The sequence below is a fragment of the Falco punctatus genome (assembly GCF_963210335.1).
Source record: "Falco punctatus genome assembly, chromosome: 10".
Taxonomy (NCBI): Eukaryota; Metazoa; Chordata; class Aves; order Falconiformes; family Falconidae; genus Falco; species Falco punctatus.
The window spans coordinates 29,193,492-29,216,841 of record NC_137590.1 but is presented as its reverse complement, the minus strand read 5'-3'; the positions used below and the strand labels follow the sequence as shown (position 1 = coordinate 29,216,841).

At 40.5% G+C, this 23,350-nt stretch overlaps 2 protein-coding genes across 7 annotated transcripts in view; both read right to left on the bottom strand.

Annotated features, from left to right (window-relative positions):
* The window catches only part of RNF141 (ring finger protein 141), a 14,564-nt gene extending 8,180 nt beyond the window's left edge, over window positions 1-6,384 (bottom strand). Inside the window, exons 1-4 of one of the 4 annotated variants that reach the window (XM_080404839.1) lie at window positions 6,284-6,384; window positions 4,210-4,412; window positions 2,558-2,666; window positions 1,354-1,535 (exon numbers count right to left, since the gene is read on the bottom strand). In XM_080404839.1, coding sequence (XP_080260965.1) covers window positions 1,354-1,535; window positions 2,558-2,666; window positions 4,210-4,394 — 476 coding nt within the window. In that variant the 5' untranslated portion in view covers window positions 4,395-4,412; window positions 6,284-6,384. Of the gene's footprint in view, window positions 1-1,353; window positions 1,536-2,557; window positions 2,667-4,209; window positions 4,413-5,829; window positions 6,047-6,283 lie in introns of those variants that run through there. The other 3 variants (XM_080404840.1, XM_080404842.1, XM_080404841.1) reach the window with 3 other exon arrangements.
* Window positions 2,554-23,350, bottom strand: LYVE1 (lymphatic vessel endothelial hyaluronan receptor 1). Of its 3 annotated transcripts, XR_013930757.1 has the most exons (9): window positions 20,493-23,350; window positions 14,462-14,621; window positions 14,216-14,355; window positions 11,435-11,734; window positions 10,564-10,642; window positions 9,618-9,814; window positions 6,284-8,376; window positions 3,993-4,162; window positions 2,554-2,666 (listed from the first exon to the last, which is right to left on the bottom strand). XR_013930757.1 is itself a non-coding variant. In XM_080404827.1 (7 exons), the coding sequence occupies exons 1-6, from the start codon at window positions 20,572-20,574 to the stop codon at window positions 9,628-9,630; spliced, it is 948 nt and encodes a 315-aa protein (XP_080260953.1). In that variant the 5' UTR covers window positions 20,575-23,350; the 3' UTR covers window positions 8,092-8,371; window positions 9,618-9,627. The 3 variants fall into 3 exon arrangements, 2 of the variants coding, with proteins under 2 accessions (XP_080260953.1, XP_080260952.1); XM_080404827.1 differs by lacking the exons at window positions 2,554-2,666; window positions 3,993-4,162 and having other exon boundaries at window positions 8,092-8,371; XM_080404826.1 differs by lacking the exons at window positions 2,554-2,666; window positions 3,993-4,162; window positions 6,284-8,376 and having other exon boundaries at window positions 8,579-9,814; window positions 20,493-23,348.

The following is a 23,350-nucleotide window of genomic DNA, read 5'->3' as shown; positions in this document are numbered from 1 at the left end:
AAGCAAACGGGAGGATATCACAGAAAAACAAAACAGAAGACTTCCTCAGTGTAAACACCTGAAGGTGCTTCAGCCTCTATTTTCCTTATAACTTGAAAACCTTGGATAAGGTAAGCTCACTAAATTCCAGCGTATTACCAGCATATTAGAAAAGTCGTTATTCATCACTGCATTGCAACAGCAATTAAGTTTACAAACACGAAGGATGCTCACCTCCCCCACCTTAAAGATTGAAAACTGAAAAAGAAACCCATCTAGGAAACCTTATATCTACACAATTACTTTAACAATATATGAAGCTGTTTTGCTGGGTGGGGTTTTTTTCTTGGCTTGTTTGTTGGAAGTAAAAGGCCATTTCCAGATATACATGTATTCTAGTATAACCATATATCTTTGAAAAAGAGTAGGAAAATACGCTTTCCCAAACATGCCCAAAATTTGCTACCGAATTTAGCATTTTATTAACACAGAAAAGCCAATAATTTAAAATTATTTGTTCCCAAACAAGAGAAACAGGAAATGAAATGGAAAGAACACATTCTGCAATCCACTGACTTAAAAAAACCCAGTGGGCTCTATCAGTAGAATGACAACATAGCTGACCAGCTCCTCACTGCTTGTTATAGAGAACTATACCAATTACTACTTTTTCTTGTAAAACCTATCTCTACCTCACTTAAAACTGAGTTAGAACTCTGAACTAATTCAGCAAGTTAAAAAATAAGGAATTGCTGGTAGAACATTTCCACACAGGGAAAGGCTGACAAGCTTCTTGCTGTTACATTCAGTTTGAACTGAAGTTATTGCAGGTGTTGACCTTAGTTTTTTACTTTTCCTCTAGTTAACAAAGCAGGATGTCAACACGTGTGAGACAGTTCACATTTTTCCAGTCTTACAAGTTAAATTATTACTGTAATTGATGAGTTTCTAGTGGCAACAGATGGGAACTTCCACATGCCAAAATGTAAAAGAGGAAGAGAAAGTTTAAGTGGAACAATAACAAAATCTGTTTAAACAAACACTGTCAAAACCCCTAGATTTGTAGCTGCAGCTGACTCCATTTCCTCCTGCTTCCTTATCCAGGAGATTCAACATATACCATGTTTATATTAGAACTGATCATTAAAGTGACTGTTCCAAAGCTAACGTATGATAGCACCAATAGAATTTCACCCAAGCATGGTACAGCTCTCTTGGTACAAGGCGTGCTACTCATGTTTGCGATGCTACAAAATCTGCATCTGCCAAGAGCATGCAGTTCTGATCGCTAGACCTTTGTAGTTCAGCTTTTACACACAACTTCCAAATATTTATGTTGTAACTGGACGCAGAAGCTAGAGTATATCAAAATACCTTCCCATCCACAAGCTGGCCTGACAAGATGACACAGACATCAAACTCTCAGCAGCTTCTTCAGAAGTACCACTCTGCGCAAGAACTCCTGCTGCTTGACTGGTGATGTCTTTATAAAGTTGAATGAACTGATATAAGTTCAAGATTCTGGAAGCTTCCACAATGCCACTTGTTTTATTTATCTTAAGATAAAAGAATTGTTTACAATTAGATATCAGTTTTTTACTTGACATTGCTCAAACTTCTCTTAATGCACTGCAATTCTCATGGTAGTAGCCACCTTCCTAAGTGTCCACCACTATGTCAGCAAATTGCAGTCTGATTCAGCAAGAGTTAAGACCTGCCAACCCAGCCATTTCATCATGAGGAATACCACAGTTAGGACTACATTTTTAGGGAAAGACAACTACCATTACTCCTCATACGGATTAAATTATGAGTAGGGACTTAAAAAACTGGGATAAAGTTAGAACAAAGAACAGAATTACCAGTCATTTCACATTTGAACCTAATATAGCCAACAATGGTGACTGCCTTAGTGAAAACTAAGAGCAAACAGAAAATGAAAAACTGTTAGTTTCAAACAGTTTGTAGTTTTGTTAGTTTCTAACAGTTTGAGAGTTGACTTGGTTTAAACTGCATGTTAAGATTGTTTAGTGGATTCAGGACCATATAAGGATATTACATGACAGGACACAGAGGGCAAAAATCTCCTAAGCAGAAAGAGCAAACTTAGTAAGTTTTGTCACGGTCTTCTAACTAAGCTAAATGTTTAACTTCCACATTGGTTTTCTAAGGAATCAGAATATATACAGTTACACTAGCTCAACTACTAACACTTGGACTTGCTGACCAACTTCTACTACTACCAAACTATATAGTTCCCATATAGTTTGTTGTACTATTCGATGACCATGACTTGCCCTCACAGATCTGAATTTGTAACTAATGGACCGTAAGCACAACATTGGCAGATACAATTCCTTTAAACATAGTTGTGAAAATGTTTCTATTAACCCACTTTTTGCAGAAACTTAGAATTTAGATTTAATTTATCTCAAATAGTAGCCTTGAATACATCATCCATATCAAAATATATACTCCAAATGTCTGTGGCAGGTGTTGGATTTTACCAGTAAAAGTGACAGTCCTCAGATATCTGTAAAAAAAGCCCCCACCAAATAAAAATTTTCAACAATCTTACTTTAGTGCATATTATCCGAACAACCACCTTCCAGAAAGCAGAAGAATCAGAACCAGGCTGCACTTCAAACAACAGATGTTTGTCTTGTCCAGATGCCAATTTTGCAGCACTGAAATAAAGAAACATCAGGTGTTTTTCATCATATGTTAGACATGGAAAGATCAGCAGCCTCAGCCACTCCGGTATTATTTGTTGTTCACCTATGTGCTCTTATCAATACTGCCCAGAGATATGAAATTAAAGGGTAACAACCTTCTTAGCATGTTACTAAATATACACAGTCCATTTCATTTTAAATTGCACAGTAACTGTCAGGAAATGATGTGCAATTCTTTTGATCCAGCATCAGCAAGCAAGTGTCCTTTATAGACATTTTAATGTATACGTATTTTCATGGTTCGTTATAGTAATCATACAATCTAAATTAGATTGTGGTCCAATCTAAAAAGGTTATTTCCTTACCATGTATGTAAAAAAAGCATGCAAGTACCAACACATGCAGATGAGGTGTATTTGTGTTAGTATATATTAATAATGAAGCAGTCAGGTGAAAGCTTCAGGTGACCCTGAAATTTGTGGGGTTTTGTATGTTTTTTTTAAATGGAACATAGACACAAAGGTCTGCTCCGTACGAATCAGAGCAAGCTATGTTACATTCAGGCTAAAGCAAAAACTGCAAAGAAATTTTAAAATAATGAATAATAATGATATTTTGGAGTTAATTATACTGAGATATGCTTAGATTCTCAGGCAAAATGTAAAATAATGTTCTTCAAAATCTATTTATGTGTCTACCCAGAAAACAAGTAACTGTTCTAGAAGGTCATTCATAAAAGTATGACACTTGACAAGGCAATTTCTAAACTGAATATGAATTCACATTAAAGTTAAATATCAAACATTACCAAAAGACACACGTTAAAAAGCCCTTTTTCAGTGTGTACATTTCCACTTCATATCATTTGATATCAGAAATGTTGGGTAAAAATGCCAACTCTGGGGTTTTTTTTGTTAATTTATTTTTACCACCAATAATCCAGTCAATATATCCAGTCAATAACACCGATAAATCAAACAAAAAGCTGGCTATGAAAAATCTTATTTACGAAGCCTTTTGTTTGGGATTATCATGCGCTTTGGTTTCAGATAGTAAGGCACATCTCATCTTGCATGAGGAACAGCATTGCACATCCACAGAGGTGGGAGAGAGGGTCACAAACAGTTCTGTCTCAGGTACTACCTTCCTAGCGTAGCTCTACCATCTTTACAGGGCTTGTTTTGCTACTTCCTAACAAAAGTGATGGGCAGAGAGGAAACAGCATTGCATCTTTACGTGGTTGGTGTAGGGAGGAAGAGTAAGGGAGACAGGTAACACTAAGAAGATTCTGCTAAATGCCTGCCTCTTGTGAACTTCTAAGAGAGAAGCAACACTTACTGGAAGAAGAGTGTTGGAGAACAGTGAATTTAAAGGAGAAATGTAAGGCTTTGGTTTTGAAGTGTAATTACAACCACTATAGAAACTTCAAGTACTGCAGTAAACATTTCAAAACCAGATGGCCAGTTCTGGCTTAGCCAGCACAGGAGAATATACTGCGTACAAGGTCTCTGTAAAACATTAAAAAAACAATAGAAGGAAACAAAGTAAGGCTTACACATCATTAAGTTCAGCTACTCTTCCCAGAAACTCTTCATATGTTAGGAAACCACTTTCTTGAACCAAAGCGGCATGCTTTGCTACTTTTTCTGGCAACTTGTTAATTACAGTTTGGGTATGGTTTGAAATGTGCTGACCCATGGTGAAGTTCTTCACCTCAGTTCCGTAGAAAGAAGTTCTCATTCACTTGTAGAGTCTCTGCTAAAAATATTTTAGAGAGTTACATTTGTGTGTTTTATGAATGGCTACTCCCTCATTTTCTTGTAGGTTAAGAGTTTAGCTACCCACTAACCAGTCTAATTATTCTACAGTAACACAACACGAGTAGTCAAATCAGAAACAAAGCAGAACACTCAGAAGAGACTGGCATGTGGCATTAACAACTTACGAAAAATGTATTATTGTGCTTATAGCAAATTTATATTAAATAGCGATAATTTTTCACGCAGATTTTTCAGCAGCTCCAACACACACATATAAACACATCCAATGGAATGGAAAATAAAATCTTGAGATGACAATGGTAATTTATGATGATCTTTGTTTTTCCTAAACATTCGTGCATGTGAAAGTCAGAATGCCTACAAATAAGAATTATCAGTATGTGTTTATACACAGACATTACATTAGGAATTAGCTTTCTTACATCACACTGACATTGGCAGATCAAAAGAACTCTCACAGCATTCTTAAACCAGTAAGCCAAGGAATCCACGTCAGTATAAACCAATTTAGAAATCTCCTTATCTGCATAAAATGCTCAACTTTAGGATCTGTTATGGAACCAATTTGCTCAAACCTCCCAACTTCAACTTATTTCACCATTTGCTTTACAAGCTTACCCTTTCCCCCCAAAAGTATGCATAGGGATCTACCCTATGACCTGATTCTGAGTCTTCATCCATTTCCTCCCCTTGGTGCCCCTCATTTGACATTCCCCCAAAACTTTACTTTGCTTTTTGTCTTGAAATAGCAGAAGCATACAAATTAATTCTGTCGGTACAGAATTAATCACTTGTAACTAATCATTTGTAAACCAGTAGCTTCACACTGTTTCAGGACTTTCACAGATAGAGGTCTGCAACGGCAAGCTAATTGCAGACTATTAACCTTAATGTAAATATGGAATTATTTGATACCAGGTGCATTACAAACACCTTATGAGAGACATCACAGAAAAACAGAACTTGATCCTCTATGTACGTACAGCTGCATCTGGGCACCAACCTGCCCAGGAGCAGGGCTCACAGCTGTCAAGATCTTGCCACAGGGTAAAAGAAACACAGCACACATGAAGTGAGTTCTTATCACGGCATTATTCAAACTACTCGGGTATTTCACACAAAGGAATAAACTTCCAATTTAAAGGTCGAGCTCTGAGCAATGTCTGTTCTCAGACAGACAGGTACGTGCTCCCACCGGAGCTGCTTTTCTCCTTCCAAACCGCCCTCCGACGCCCCTCTCCCTGTCCAGGCCTGCACCTGGTGGCCCATCCCAGACGATGGCCCCGAAGCGCCACCTCCCCCCAACACCCCCTCACCCTCCCGGGGTGTGTGTCCCGCAGCGGCACGGCCGCCCCCCCCGAGGGAGAGAACACCCCCCCGTGAGCCCCCTCAACCAACAACCCAATGTTGTATCACGGAGGCCCGGCCCCGCCGCGCCGCCTGCGGGAGCGCTCCCTTCCGCACGCCCCTCAGCAACACGCAAACCCGACGGGTCAGGGGTGCGCCAGGGCCCGCGGCCCCCCCAGAGCCGCCCCCCTCGGCCCGCCCGCCCCGCCCGCCCTCAGGGCGCCGCGTAACCGCGCCCAACGGCCGCGCTCGCGACAGGCCGCGCGCGCGCGGCGCCCCGGCTGCGTCACGCCCGCCCCGCCCGCCGCGGCGGCCCGCGCCCCCGCCCTCGCCACCTCCCCGGGCCCGCGGGCAGCGCCGCCCCGCCCCGCCGGACGCGGCAGCCAGGCCCGGCGCGGGGCGCTCGCCCGCAGCGGCTTCCCCCTCCGCCCGGGGCCCTGCGCGCCCCTCAGGGCGCCGTGACGGCGGGCCGCGTCCGGCGGGCCCCGCCAGCAGCCTCACCCCAGCGCCCCGGCATTCTGCTCGCCGCCGCCCGACGGGGACTGCAGCCAGGCCGCACCCCCGGCCGTCGGCTCCCGGCGCAGGCGCGGCGGCGCTCGGCGCGGCTCGGTGACGCCAGCGCGCGTTGCCGGGACACGGCGGACACTGCCGCCGAGGCCGGGCGCAGGGCCCGTCCCGCGGGGGCACCGGCAGCGCCGCCGGGCCGGGGCCGTTCGCACGGGCGGCGCTGGCCTTACGGGGAGCGGGGGAGGCCCCGCCTGGGCGCCCTTTGCGTTCTGCGGGACAAGCAAAGTGCTTAAGTGCTGGTGCACACCCCCACCCCAAGCAGCCGGGCGGGGGGAGGGGGCACCCCAGCCTGCCTGGAGGGTGCCGGAGCTGCCTGTGGGTGCCAAGGGTCGGCACGCACCGACCTTTGTACAACAAAATCCCACCACCCATAAACGATAACCCATTTAGGAACATAAATCCTAGAACATCCTCTAGGGCATCCACATCCTGATGCTTCAAGGTTTAATTGGAAGTTGGGTGGTTCTTTTTTTTTTTTTTTTTTTTTTTTTTTTTTTTTTTTAATTTAAAGAGGAGAAAAGGAGTAGTACTTCCCCTTCCTGCCTGCTTCGGTTCACACATAGACACGCGTACTTAAAGGCACCCCCATATTCCAGGCAGGGATTGGGCTGGACTGGGAACCTCGTTGCGTTTCCTGCAGGCCACCACCCCTTTTGCCCAAGGTCAGCAAACATCTGTAGCCTCAGCGTGGGAATCCAAGTAGCGTTACTGTCAAATGATTAATGCAAACTGTCATCTCCTGCTAGCCAGAATGATTTGTCCAAGATACTTGAGTGTAATGCAATTTCTGAGGCATTGAGGAACTTCATAGCTGTTGGGAATGTCCCATGGAAAAAAGCGTAACACTTGAAAAAAGTCAGAAACATACTGAATAACTTCTCTTAAGTTTCTGCTACTACCAGTTAAGGGTTTGGGGGTTTGACACTCTGTCTACAACTTAAATAAATGTTTCCTGTTTGCTTTGTAGCGGTACATCCCTTGCAGTTCTTTTAGTGAGCAAGAACGTTTTGTACTTTCTAATTCAAGTGTAACAGAGTAGCACTCATTATATACAAACTACCAAATACAGAGTACTTGTTGATTAGTACTTCTAACTAGCTTTTATTACGTGGAGAACAGTGTAACAGGTTCCTTTTAACCTTTGTGGTGTTCGCATAAATTGGAAAGAAGGAGCAGATCAAACTATGGGCGTTGGCCAGGTGTCAGCATGAAGGTTGGGATGAAAGCTATCTGAGTTTTTAAGGTACATGATAAAACAAGACATTTATAGGTTAAGGCAATATTTTTCTGTATCAGGTAGTATAGATTTTTTTAGAAAGCAAACACTTCAGAGAAAAAAAAAAAAAGCCCTTATTTCAAAGATCTAAACCAGAAGTAACATACTTCCAGCTGGCATAGAATTTGAGAAATTTTTTCCGAATTTCTTTAGGTGTGAATGAGACAATCTGATAGAAAAGGAAGTTGATGCCTGTGGAATAGAGGTAATAGTAGGAGAGTAAGAGAAGTGATAGGTAATTATCTCTTGGTGGTGGAGAAAACAATAGAGAAACGGGTAATTTCTAATCGCTAAAACATAGAAAAGAGGCAGAAGGGGAATTGTAATATGTCACAAAGTCCAAAATAACCTGGAATCCACTAGTGTTGCCTGTGTCCTTAAGCCCATCTGCTATTCTGACACTGTCACGACAAATGTTTGCTGTGACCCTTCTTGATGGCCTTATTTCTGCTGTCTACCCTCACTGCTGACACAGCAGAGAGCACTTTCATTCAGGTTTCCAGGAGAGACACACGGTATTGCTGCAGTATTTTGCAAGAAGAGGAATTACTTAACTGAGTGGGAAGGCTGTATCTAGTGCTTTCCTCTGTGGCACATTTTTCTGCTGAAATTCTGTTGATGGGCATCTGAAATTTGGGCTTTTTAGAGCTGTACTGAATCACAGTCTTTCTGAAGTAGCATAGCTTTAATGGCAGTGGTGGACTGCATGTCAGCACAGTGCAGACTCTTGGAGCCTTGAAATATTTCTGAGCTACCAAAAAAAAAAAAAAAAAAAAAAAGAGAGAGAGAAAACAAAAACAAATGCAGGGTATCTGCAAGTATGCTATTAGTAATACACCATAACTCATTATCTAGTGGAATATATAACCACTGGGCAATTAAAAAAATTATCAGAATCAAAAATATGGAAGTTCATAACCCCCTATCCCACACCACAGAAAACACAATATAGCTGAGCAGTTCTATTGCTATTTTATTTAAGACTATGTTTTTCAAGCTGCTTGATCTAAAAAGAAACCTCCTTTGCCATAATAAACATGCTTCACATATAAAAATAAGTTATCCAAACCATTTATTCAAGAAAACATTTGATAAATTGCTACTGTTGTTCTTCTATACAACTAATTAATTTTGTAACATTAAGGTTATGAGTTCTTTTTACTGTGAGATAGTTTTCATGAGAATAAATTGCCCAGACAAACATATCTACCATACTTTATTGTTTTATGAAGGAAGTACTGTAAACGTCCCATAGCACTTGAGATCTTTATTATGAAAGCCACACATATATACACAAAAGATCTTAAATATGACTGTTGAGATAGAGTTCAAGGGTTTTTTCCTCCCTGTCAAATATCTGATGCAGAAGAATGATACAGATTTTAATAAATAAAACAGTAAAATATGATATGATGAAGATATCTGAGAAAGTTATTCATTGCTGTATATATATAAACATCAACATCTTTGTACCCTTCCATGGGTATCTGAATGACAGTGGGTTGATCCTTTAACTTTTTACTCACTTGTAAACAGACTTCTGTTTGTAAACAGACTTTTTAAAGACAGTATGCAACTATGTAATGGAAATAAGCTAATCTACATGAGGAAGAGCTACCGTATTATCATTTTATTTTAGACATTAAGTTAGCAGACATCCTTTAGCCAGATAAAAACACCCTCTTTTCATTATATATTGATCTGAATTCCTTGGAAATAGTTAACACAGTGCATGTCGTTAATATTCCTAATTACTTCTCTATTAAAGATGAAAAGGGATCTGTAATATGGATTTTTAGATTTATTTCAAGTAAATAAGATACCATGTTCTTCTGCAAGAGCATTTATAACTAAAAATGTAATTTTTAAAAGAACAAGTTTTCATATGTCAAGATAGAGAAAATATCATTCATGAGCATTTACAATCACCCATGTTTGAAAGCATTGCCAAGTTCTGTGTGCTTCGTTTTATATTTCTATTAAGAAGTGTACCTTCTTCCCCTTACACTTCTGCTTCCAGACATTTTACCACGGCCTCAGGCTTGGTTTTAGACTCTTCTACATTTTTCCCATTATTCTTTGTTTCCTTCTCAGTTATTTTGTCATTTGACTTAGCCTCTTTGAGAGCAGTAGTTTCAACCATTTCTTTTTGTTGATTCTTGTTTGAAAATGGGAAAGTATTCTTGTACCTTTAAATAGGAAAAAGGATAGTAAAGCAGAAACCTGACATAGTTTGGTAATATCACTCAAGAAATACATTGAAAAATACCTAGAATTAACTTTCTTTGTCATACTCAAGCAAAAGTGTCACAGAGAATAGTGGCATGCTAGATCACTGTGCTTTTTCAAGCAATGTGCTTTTTCAAGAAATATTTTTGTAATTTTATAAAAACATACAATTTCTATTCAAGATTCATGGTACATTATGATAAAGACTCCTGGACTACTATGTGAGGAATGCATGCAACTTTTGGATATGATTTAATGATGCACTCTGTTGAAGATCTTTACGCATGACAGATAAGCTCAACAATTATTTTTTTCTGAACACAATAGTAGTCCAAGAATAAAAACTTTTACCCTGAGTCTGACATAGAAAAGAACAAGAATAAAACTGCATAAACAAGCTTATATAGAGAAACAGGTGCATACTTCAGTGTTGCTATTTTGGCACACCTGGAAATGTTCTACTCTAGGCATGACTGACTAATGAAAAATCCACAATATTTGTCTTCAGTTCCTCTTCTAAAGCAGGGAATGGCAATAGCAACAAGAAAATTTATCCGCATAACAGCAGGATTTAAGATTTTGTTCTTTGTGCTATGCTGTTATGTCATTATCATTACTTCTCTGCTTTTCCGCTACATATTTAAAATATTCACTGGTTGTACTCTAGAAATTAATTCAGCCCAAGAGAAAAAAAAGAAAAAAAACTTACTTTTTGATATAGCAGACTGCAAGAACAACTGAAATAATGAAGAAGATGACTGCCAATACAAGAAGTGCAGTGGGGATACCTAGACATAAAAGTGAGGCAAACAGTTTTTATATGTACTTAATTCTGGCTTTCTAAAGGCTCATGGACACAAATCCAAATTCTTCTAAAATCAGCCTCATGTAAGAGGTACATATGCATCAATTCAAGGATAGAGGTATTAGGAATCTCAAAAGGTTAGCTACTCCTGCTCATTTTTTTCAAGAGAGACAAGACCAGGTATTTAGGCAATCCCTGATGGATGTTTGTCTAATCTGCTAACTGGAGGGTTTTTACAACCTGTCTCGAGAACACAATTTTGTGATTAAGTATCCTTGCAGTCAGAATGCTTTTCCTTATATTTAGTCAATTTCTCAGTGGCTGTATATTAGGATTACTTATTCACACCTCATAGCTCAAGAACACCTCCATATCTGGAGAACAACAATTCTCCATAAAACTTTCTTGGCTTCTTTTGTTTTTAAAAGCCTGCTGAGTTTTCCATTCCTGTGAGCACATGGTGTTTGCTAAGACTTTCTCAGAAACGTGTTTACCCCAAACCACATTAACCAGAACAAACTTCCACTATTTCATATTAAAACAGTATCAAAAAGTATAAAATAAGATCTTCTATCTACTCAAAAAATATTTTAAAATCATCTGCCTTATAAGCTTTGCTTTTGCAAAACCATAACACTCCTGTTCTGCTTCGAGGTTCAGCTATATCAGAATGGATGTTGGAGTAAAACAAAAATTGCAGTAAATAAACAGTTTTACTACAAACACCTATGTAACTAGCTCTTCTGATTAAATAGATACCATATACGGCCTTTACCTCCAAAGACAATGGCATCATTCTTAAAGGCAACACTGGAAGAGTAGTTAGGAGAGTCAGTTGGCAAGTATCCCTCTGGCATTTCTGTAGTAGTCCCCTCTGTTGGTAATATAGTTTCAGTTATACATATTACGCGAAATTTTATATTTTTCAGGGATTGTTCTGATTCGGTCTCATGGGGCACTGCTGTGATGTTCTCAGTCAAATCAGAGCCTGAATATGCAGTTAAGTCTGTTGGTGCACTTGATGAAGGTAGTATGGTTGTAGTTGGATCTGGTTTACATGAATTAATCTGAACATCTGCAGCAGGGAAAGGAAATACATAAGAGTTGTGTTGGATGTTAGTTTTGTACTCACTGTACACACATTTATTGAAATTGTTCTTCAGTCATTCCCTTCTGGAAATTGTTATTTGTTTATTCACAAAGGCCTTCCCCAAATGGCATGCCTATTTCACACAGATGGCTACAACCCAGATTGCACACCTTTTATCATTACTCACACAGTTAAATGCTTTTTTGAGCAAGTGTGGTGCTCATTTTATAATTGCATACCAATGACAAGATTCCTCCTGGAAAGTACTTAGAATAATAATGCATATAAAACCCAATAACATGACCTCCTACAGAGCAGGAGAGTTAACTGCAGATCCAAGATTCAAAAATATTTCTATATATTCTGTATATGTTCAAAACACATGCATGCACTGTTGATACTTGGAATGCTACTTTGATTTCCTGGGAGCAAAAGTAGCCTGTAAAACTTTTAGGTAAAACAGGCAGCAACGTGAGATAAAAAAGTGACTTGATTCTAATGGGGGCTAGAAAGAAACAGACTTCAGACACACTCAGAAATTCAGTCACTGAAATGATGTGAATGTTGTCTATAAAAAAATGTGGGTGTAAATAGACTTTTATGTGCAAATGAAAAGCTGAGTTCTGAATCAAGCTCATGTGAAAATGTGAAAATTCTACTTTTCTAGTGAAGTTCTATATTCTGTAAAACTATAAAAATTCCACTAAAGTAACAAGCAGATTACAACATAAATAACAGGGAAATGACATATGTACTGTTCTCAACATGAATCCCCATGAGAAGCCTGATGACGCAGTTAGATTCACAGAATAAAAACCTAAATGGCAGGAGCTTTTTACTCTTTCCACTACAGTTTTCAAGTAATTTTGGCATTTCTTTGGCACAAAGAAAATTGACAGAATGACCTTCTGCCAAATACTTTGGGTAAGAAATGCCTAGAATAGGCAACAATTTGGCAATTAAGATGAAGAAATGCAGAATCGTGCCAATGTTAAATATATATTACTCTAAGTTATTTTCTAACCATTCAGCATGCCTAACTTTCTTCCTATAATGTAACAGTACAATTTTTTTTTAATTAAAGCTAAAATTCAAAATTACTTGCTACCTTATTGGCATTAGCCAGCTACTCAAGGTTTTTGAATGCAGAATGATGCATATTTCATGCAGTGAAACACTATGTTGCACAGGAACAGAAGAAATAACCATACCAATAGCAGCAGCTTCTTTTAGAGCATGTTGCCATAGTACTAATTCAAATATGCATTCATCAATTAAAGCTAGGGACTGTAGAGAAAAAAACTAAGTTAGCCCATCATGTCATTTTTAACTTTACAGGTTAGGTGATAAATCAGTTTTTAAATGGTGCTTTCTCCTCAGCAGTCAGGTACTTTATAAGCCGACTACTCATATCACCTGCCCTCGTTCACTAAAATGGCCCAGGATCATGAACAAAGTCCCACTGGTGAAGGCATGGCCTTCTCCCTAACAGCTTTATCCTCAGGCTCTTCATAAACTCCAATGTTCACAGTCACACGGTTCTAGGTCTTTGTGTCTTTGCATGGGCATATCTTGCATATCCATCTTTCTCCTGTTCTTTCCAACCCTTGTTCACACACTTTTCCTGAAAAATTTCAGGATTTTGTATGCAATCTCTTGCTCTTGTTAACTAAAACTCATTGGCAAGGCCTAGGGACTGATTAGAAATAATGTACTGAACCTCTGTATGGTCTAATTACTGAGTCAGTAGTTACATAATAACCGTGGATATGGGACACTAATGGAACACAATGCCTCCAGTTAAATACTTGGTTTTAGTTAATAGCACAGGAGTCATTAAGAAGCAATACTGATCTATTGTGCTGAGAAGATCTAACTTATATCAAGGTCCGAGTTCTACTGTTGTATCTTTGATCTGGGAATAGACAGTCAAGAATGAGGGGAAGGACAGGTCTTTACACACAGGATGCTGCACATTAAAGGAAGCTGTTTGATTTTACTGATAATAGATTGGGACTCTAGTTAGTTTTATGGTATCTCAGTTTAATGGGTGCCTTTCCTTTTATTAAAAAACTCTCAACTTGTCCTGAAATTACCCCACTTTTGGTCTTTTTGCAAAAAAACCACATACCACACGCAGACACCCTAAGTTGCCTACATAAAAAGAGCATTGTGTCAACATTACAGAATAGTAAAAGCAACTCTTCTTCAAGAGCTTTCATGGTAGCGCCAAATTATTAATTCGGATTAACAGAACTGACCTTTTGTATTTCTTGGAACATTTTTTTCTCCCCCCCCCCAAGCTAAGTACAACCTGATAATGTTAAAGATTGGGGGCGGGGGGAGCCAGAGGCAGGGCCAACAAATTATAAGAACTCACTCACTTGTGAGTTTTTCATGCAGATATTAAGAAAATAATAAAACCCAAACAAAAACACAAAAAATGTAGTTGTCATGCTTACATACCTGAGGAATTGAAGCAGTAAATCATAAATGTTTTGGAGGATTCAGCATACCATAGCACTAGTCCAACCTTGCCCTGACCACATTTCCTGTTGGATGTTATCCGAGGAATGACAGCAAATCCGTCTTTCACCCATCCATAGCTACAATAAAAAGCATCAGTCCTTTCAATACTAGATTTATCACCAGCCTCAGATGTGTGTAAAGACATTCGCTAAAGGTAATGAGACACTAACTGATGTTGTATACCTGCATGTTTCAAAGCCATGTTTCAAAGCCTTTTCAACTTGGGTTTTACTTGCCAATTGTAGATTCAGTTGATTACATGCATTACTTGCTTCTGAGAGATTCACTTTCTCCTCAAGATAAATTCCTACACCTGCGATCCTGCAAGGTGGAAGAATGGAACCTGTAATTTAGACATAAATATTCAAGGTTAGTATTTAAATATTAACAATTATTCTTTTTGAAGACTTTAAGATCACATTCAGCTGAAGATTGATAAAAGTTTCTACCTTGAGGATAGTAGAAAACTAATTCCTAGAAAAAAAGACATACTTCAAAAAAGGATCATACTCTCTTCACACAATAGCCTAGAATTTCAAGAGGTTTGGCTGTTATTAGACTAAATGCATATACAGTTGGCAGTTGAGTCATTACCTGGAGTCAGTTTCTTACTAAAGACACTCTTATTTGTCACACTTATTCGTGCAAAATGGGAAAAGTAATCAGACAGCTTTCTTTTTTATTTTTAATTAAAATGATAAAACTAACAGTTGCACTGAGGCATGGATTCCGTCAGTACACCACTCTTTCTCATATGAATTCTGTCAAACATATTATACATAATTTTTCATGAAATTAATCAATGAATAAGAAAATACACCTATAAAGATTTTATCATTTTTTATCTTCCTTATTCATCCTTATCTCTTTTTTTGTTTGTTTTTTTCCTAGGTTGGCATGGTGCTTCCATCCCCCAGCCACTGTCAAGCACAATTTACTGAGTGCTTGGCAGGCAGCAGGAAAAAAGGAGATAAACTGGGTGAACTTAAGACACTTTTCCCCATTCCTCCTCCACAGGCAGTTCATCCAGCTTTTTTAGACAGCCACAGCTGGCACACTATTCCTGACACCTGCACCAGGAAACACATAGCTTAGGTCTGATTACACCTGCTTTACTTTCTTAGACTGTGTTAAGGACGTAGGACAGGATTCAGGATTTGATACAGACAAGGAGAAAGGATATTACTCTTTTGCCTCCGTATTTCACTGGAAGTGTACTCTGGAAAAAATATTTTTTTCTTTTTGAGTAATGTACTGTAATTGCCATATTAAATGAAACATTTCAACATTTTCAGATAAAAACAGCCACAGGTGTCATTTCCTTGCTCAGTATGCTTTTCAGACTGTGTGCTCACCAGGGATGTACACTAATGAACAGTTCATAAAATCTATGCAACAGAATATAGGGAAACCCCAAACTCACAAGGCAGGACAAAGTGATGCCTGCAGATCCACCACGACTTCTTAGCAACAGTACTTAACTTGAATTTTATGAATGAAAAGATAGAACTCGCAGCCAAGCCACTCCCATGGTGATAAGGGGATAAAAAGATGACTAAGCCTGCGTGGAGTGCTAAAAGAAAGGCACGCTTTTCACTCCTGCTCTGGTAAAAGATGCATCTGGTGAAAATGGTTTCTGGTAAAAGATGCGTCTCTGCTATCCTTACATTTAGTTTATGTATTTATATACATTATCCTTACATTTATCCTTACATTTACATTGGACTTAAATGTTTGGTAGAGCAGTCATTGAGTTAGGTGGATTTATCTCAACAGCAGCAGAGGCTGTGGCCTCCCAGTAACACTGGTATGGTGCAGGCCCAGTCACACGGCAGGTGAGCCCCGGGACACTTGAGCAGTTCCCACAGCCAAGTCACGGCTGCCCCAGCCCTGACCTGGACTCATCTCTCACCTGCTCTTTTTCCTGCAGCAGCAAGAGCTTAGCACTGAGCGAGCCACTGGGGATGTCTGCCCATGGGAAGCGGGGCAGGAAGGGAAGGGCATGGCTTGAACTTCACAGGCCAACCAAGTCACGCTCAGCACGGGTCAGGCTGCAGCTCCTGCGTGCTCCCAGCGGGTGCACCGGCTGCTGCACAAGGGTAACTACGCAGGGCAGGGGGCTGCCAGTGCCCCAGTGTACCTGATGGCTGAGATTCTGGAGCTGGCAGGCAACGTAGCCTGTGACAAGAAGATGTGCATCATCCCCTGCCACCTGCAGCTTGCCATCCACAACGATGAGGAGCTCAACAAGCTGCTGGGCAAGGTGACCATTGCACAGAGCGGGGTGCTGCCCAAGAAGACTGAGAGCCACAAAACCAGGAGGAAGTAAACCATGCCCATACAAGGTCCTGAGCACAGAAGTGAAACTCAAAGGCCCTTTTCAGAGCCGTTACATGCACAAGTCTGTAGAGCCAGATGGGACACACCTGAGGGTACTGAGGGAGCTGGTGGAGGAGCTCACCAAACGACTCTCCATCATTTAACAACAGTCCTGGCTAACCAGGGAACTCCCAGAAGACGGGAGGTTGGCCAAAGTGACGCCCATCTACAAGAAAGACAGGAAGGAGGATCTGGGGCATTATAGGCTGGTCAGCCTGACCTCGGTGCCAGGGAAGGTTATGGAGCAGAACATCCTGACCAACATCACATGGCATGTGCAGGACAACCAGGCAATCAGGCCCAGCCAGCATGGGTTTAAGAAAGGCAGGTCCTGCTTGATGAACCTGATCTCCTTCTATGACACTAAGACCCACCTAGTGGATGAGGGGAAGGCTGTGGGTTTTATTTACCCGGACCTTAGTAAAGCCTTTGACACTGTTTCCCACTGCATTCTCCTGGAGAAACTGGCTGCTCATGGCTGGGACAAGTGTACTCTACGCTGGGTTAAAAGCTGGCTGGCTGGCCGAGCCCAAGGAGCGGTGGTGGATGGAGTTAAATCCAGTTGGTGACTGGTCACAAGTGGTGTTCCCCAGGGCTCAGTGCTGGGGCCAATCCTGTTTAATATCTTTATCCATGACCTTGATGAGGGGAATGAGTGCTCCCTCAGTAAGTTTGCAGAGGACACCAAAATGAGTGAGAGTGTTGCTGTGCTTGAGGGTAGGAAGGCTCTGCAGAGGGATCTGGACAGGCTGGACCGATGGGGTGAGGCCAATTGTGTGAGGTTCAACAAGGAGAAGTGCCAGATCCTGCCCTTGGGTCACACCAGCCCCATGCAGTGCTACAGGCTGGGGGCAGAGTGGCTGGAAAGCTGCCGGGTGGGAAAGGACCTGGGGGTACTGGTTGACAGCTGGCTGACCATGACCAGCAGTGTGCCCAGGTGGCCAAGAAGACCAACAGCATCCTGGCTTTCACTATATGAAACAGCGTGGCCAGCAGGACAAGGGCAGTGATCGTCCCCCTGTACTGGTGAGGCTGCACCTCGAATCGCATGTTCAGCTCTGGGCCCCTCACTCCAAGAGGGACGTAGAGGGGCTGCAGTGTGTCCAGAGAAGGGCAGTGAAGCTGGTGAAGGGTCTGGAGCCCAGCTCTTATGAGGAACAGCTGAGGGAACTGGGGGTGTTTAGCCCAGAGAGGAGGATGTTCAGGGGGGACCTTACTGCTCCCTGCATCTCCCTGACAGGGGCTGTAGGCGGGTGGGGGTCGGTCTCTTCTCCCAGGTAACAAGCGACAGGACAAGAGGAAACAGCCTCAAGTTACGCCAGGTTGCTTTTTGCTAACAGGCAACTCTCCCAGTCCTCTTAGGAATCATTCCCGGTTTCCTGAATAACTCCCTGTCGCAGCTACTGAGGCACATCCTTAATTCCTCTTTCTCACTTTTCAAGACCCCACTCCTCCTCTAGAGCTTATGCCTAATTCCTTTCTCCCCTTACTACTTGTTATGCTCAGACTTCACATTTACTCTTATTTCTTACTTAGTACATTATTTTCCTATCTTTAATTTGAGCTAACACAAGTTTTAAAAAATGTGATGTTGAGAGTGGAAGTTTCTCAATGACCGACTTTACAAAATTCAAATAAAGCTGAGCAGCTGACTGAACGGAATTTCCTGAAGCCTTCCAGAGTTGCCTGGATACTTGTAAACTGTTACAGTCTTTAGTCATTCAATTACAGGACAAATATTTTTGTGTGAGAAATGCACGATAGATACATAGCATAATATAAACCCTCAGTACCAGAAAATTAAGTGATAAGTGACAGTAGGACATGGACCGAAGTTGTATGTTAGATTTTGCTAAGCCTTTTAAAAATACACGGCGAAGTGAAAGAAACTTTTTGGTAAAGTTATCAGCTTCAGTCTAAATTCCAGATGGTTTTACAGAGTGAGGAAGAAATCCAGGAAGAGAACAGTAGCCTCTTCAGGTCTTTTCATCACTTCCTAAATCACTTCTGAACTCTGTCCTAAAGATGGCTGGGTTGGTACAGGAGACAGACTACTCCTTTAGAAGCATATTACCCTTTTTGGTCCACCAGCTGCACATAGCTGTACTTCAAGCATTGCTATATTTTGTTAACTTACTAATAATGGGACATTCTTCTGAGTATTCTGGTCATGTGAAAAATTGGTTTTACTGAGAAAGGTGGAAAGACTTAGAAGAATCTCACAACAAGACAGAATTGTCATATGACAAGAAGAAAATAGTTCAATTTTTGTAAGCTACAGGGTATCAGTTTATTGGGTTCTCTTCTTGCTTCTTGAGACTGTTTCACAAGGAAAGAGGAGCCAGGACTTGAGGGTGACCGCAGCGCAGGTAGGACAGTGCCCTTACTGACCAGGATACAGTCCAACAGCATGTGAACAGGACCACAGTGGTGACTGCCCCAGAGGCAGCAAGGCAATGAATCAGATGCAGGGTTCATCCAGAAAGTTCCATTGGGAACAGCAGAAGATGGTGTTACATGTAACACCTGGAGAGAAGGCTACCTACAACCTAAGCCCAGAGTCCATCCATGAAGCTCAGGCAGTAATTCACTACTGGAGGCAACAGGGCATGCTACAAGACAGCTCAAAGGCACAGCTGGAGATCAGCCCTCAGCTGAACTGGAGCCCTGGGACCAGTAAGCAGAGGGTGCATGAGTACCCTCAAGGGAGACTTGGAGGGGAACTAAGGGAGGGTCCTAACAGCTGGAAGGAATAGTCTGAAGACTCAAGCTCTCCATTTCCCCAGTGAAAATTATTCAGTGGTTGGGATTGTTGGATGAGACTACTGTTGTTAGGTACTCCAATCCTGTGGAATTTAAATAGGATTTCCTGAAATAGGAATTTAATAGGATTTAATAGGAATTTGAATTGAGTATCTAATTCACTCAGTCCTGGTTTGCTCCAGAAGCTTTTCAGTAGATAAGAAAATCAATTGTCTACAACAATGGTGTACGTTCTTTTACATAGGTAGACCAAGCAATTACTTGTTGCAAATTACAGTGAAACATCTGGAAACATCTGGTATGCACTGAGTATCTGCAGGTAGTCTAGTGGCTTACTGCAGTTAGAATAGATAGCGTCAAGTTAATTATGGAATGTGAAAGTGAAGACATTCAAATTTCACTAACATGAAGAAGAAAGGGGTATTATGAGACTCATTTAAAAAAGGTTAATAAAATAATGATTGAGGGAGGAGGGTTATTGAAGAACTGTGTGATAAAGTTGATGTTGACAATTGAACAGAGAGTTTACACAAAATAGGAAATTTTGCACTGTATTGCCTTGGAGATGAACTGTGATATCCCTGCCACACATTTCCTTCAATGCTGCAAATCAAGACAGTGTCAGGATATTGCCAAATCAGAGCAAAACACTTTGCATGAAAGATACCATTTTTTCACAAACACACAAAACTGGTTTCATGCATGTTTTGCTCTGAGGATTGTGCAAAACTCTTTGCGGTGGTATTTTAAATAATACAAAATAAAATCACATTTCAATAGATCTGAAATTAATCCTAAATGCAATACCAAATCTTTAAAGCAAGCAGTTCTGTAGCATTTAGACAATAATGCTACAACATTTAGACAGTAATTAAATTAGACTACCAATTAAAATTTCTCTATATGTTACGGTAGTTTTCATTGCACTGTATTCGAAAACCCTGTGGTTTCCTATGCCAGAAACACATACACACACGCTCCCTTCCCCCCATTTTTATTTGCAAATCTAGCTACTTTTTTCAAGTACTTTACTGTTCAACTAGGAGACTTGAAAAAGTGGAATGTTACATACCTGCTATAAAGTAATTTTGAGCCATGAATGTCATAGCCCAGATGAAAAAAACTGCTGAGGTAACTCCAAAATAAGTTGCCATTGTCACCAACTTGGAAAATTAAGAAATTCAAGGTGTTTTGTCTCCTGTGCTCAGAATAGTTAAGGTATTGGATACTGTCAGACCACCTTTGAGATGACTCCTTGAAAGCAATTGCAGCTGTCACTGCTGCTTCATAGAAAGAATGTCAGAGCAATTGTGTGGACTGTCCCACTCAAAGGTGGGGTCACTGACTGGAAATCCCTGATTACCCTTTACACTTTCTTTCATGTAGGGCTTGCTGGAAAATTTAACTACTGCTGACTCAGAAAACACAGCTGAGGAAGGGAGATAAGACTGTTAGACTGCTAAGTCAGTAAGCACTTTGAAAGAAGTTTTTCCTTTCCTATTTTTTCCTGTTTTACTGATTAACAGCTCATCACTCATTTTGTCTATTCATCTGGTAAATAAAATGAATTCTCTATTGTATCACAGCATACCAGGCGTTTGTTGTTTTTTTTTAATTGGAAGGGCATCCATTCTCCACTATCCTATTTGTCTTGATGTAGCACTTTAACCTTCCTTTGCCTCAGAGTTCCAATGCAAAAATAGGTACCATAACACAGAGATAATATGATACCTAGTTTTGAACAGATTTGTAGATACACTACTGTAAAATGGGAATTCTTGTCCAACTGTAGGGACAGAGGTGGGAGCCAGTCCCTTCACTGCTGCTGTTTATGAAGTTCCAACAAACAGTGATTCCAATAGTCTGATTCAAAACACAGATGATCCTCATGGCTGTAACTTAGAAAACTTGCAGGAAGTCTTAGCAAAGAAATCCACCCCACCCCCCGACCCCGATTCCAACACACAGAGAGCAGGAATGGAGTTCAAGAGATCAGCTAGTTCCCTTTACTGTCTGTAGGATCAGCTGTATTATGTTATTCCTGACAGATGTTTGCCTAACCTGTTCTTAAAGACTTCCAGGGACAAATTCCTAACGTTTCCTCAATTTCCTCAAACACTCTATTCCAGTTTTGCTGTCCTTTACTGTTAAAAGGTATTACCTAGTCTAAACTGACTTACCCATATGGTGGTGTAAATTTACCGCTTCTTCTCCGGTTGGAAATGGACATGGAAAATAGTTCATTCCCTTACATTTTGCAGCAATGTATTTAGAGTCATGCCTCTGCTCCCACTTTTCTTTCAGCTAAGAAACCCCAGCTTGCTCACTGTTTCTGTCTAGCTGGGGCCTTGCCAATGCCAAATGCTGATTAATAAATTACTTTACCTGCTTATACGATTCAGAATGGTATGAGCCTTTTTTTTTTGCATCAGGATGATTTTGTTACATCATGTTTACTTTGTGATTCAGTAAACTTTTAGATGTCCTGCATCCCCAGGCTGTTTTAAAGGTCCTGTAAACACAAGCTTTAACTGCAGTTTGGATTGTAGAAAATGCCCACTGAATATATTAAGATAGTATTAACTTTTATCTGGGCACAGGCCCTATCTTTTACAGCAGCATATACCATGGTTATGGGTATACTGTAACACAGGCATCTACAAGGCTGAGTGGAGAATGTTGTGGCTTAATGAAATGATGTCTCAACTAGCAATGAAGAATGAAAACTGAGTTGTGTTTGGGCTGTGGTTTGGAACTGCATGTTGTTAGAGCTCCTTGATATCTTAAGCCAAATTTCTTGCTCCAATCTCTATTCAATTCTTCATTGTGTTGTATTCACCTGCCTCTACAAACTAACGGCAATCTGAAATACTGAAATCAGACTTACTGTCACTGAGGCAAGTTCTAAATGGATTCACTTGCATTTACAATGTAGGAGCAGAAACTAGTAAGTTATTCTGTAGCTCTCTCATGGACTAATAGACTATGGCTGTAAAACAGAGAACGTCAAACAAAATCTTATCATCTCCATGCTTACCTTGAACTGCTACGTATTTCCTACCATGCAAACTAATAAAAAGCTGGGTTTCTACATTTTAAAATTGCATGCTAATTGTCCTTCCAAGTTTTAACATTTTTTTTTTATTATTATCCTCACTGTGGCGAAGTTCCTTTAGTCAAACTCTGTTCATGTTATTGATTTTTAGTAGGATTTTTAGCTGGAAAAATGAGATAAACACCTTTGTAACACCAAACAAAAATACAAGCTCCTTCACATGGTTCTGTAAGAGCAAACTACAGATTAGGAGAGGGAGAAAAGAATTTTAGAATGATGATGTGAGACTGAAATAACCTTTTTTTTGTCAGTTTCTTATTTTTTATATTTCAGCTGTTCCAAAACTGTGTGGAAGATCACTTACCTGGGCTGTAACAGTACAAAAGGTCTTTAACCTGTTTGTGGGTCTTCATCATAATTTGGGTGGTGAAGAAAAAGCAGCTTTATACTGAATGTTTAATTAGCATTTGAACTAAATTCTTATAGAAACATATAAGGAAAGTTTCCAGCATCTCATGCCAGCATATTTTAAAATGCTAGTGAGGATTGCTGAACAGAAAACCTTCGATATGGGAGAGCAGACTTAGCTGTTCTCTACAATCATTTCTAAAGGAACCCTGAAGCCTGAAAAACAGGAGAGGAAACAAGCGGAAAAAAAAAAAAAGTTTATGTTGAAAATATAAATATCAGGGGTTTTTCCTGGTAACAGTAATTCCTTTCAAGGTTGTCGCTGTCCCAAAGTTTTTCTCCCTGACACAGACCACTAGAGATTCAGAAGTGACATTTCTGTTCTTTATGAAAACTGAGCATTGCCTCCCTCCCGCTGGTCTAGAAGTTCAGCTCTCCACAAAGCCCAGGCTTCCCAGACCTCCCAA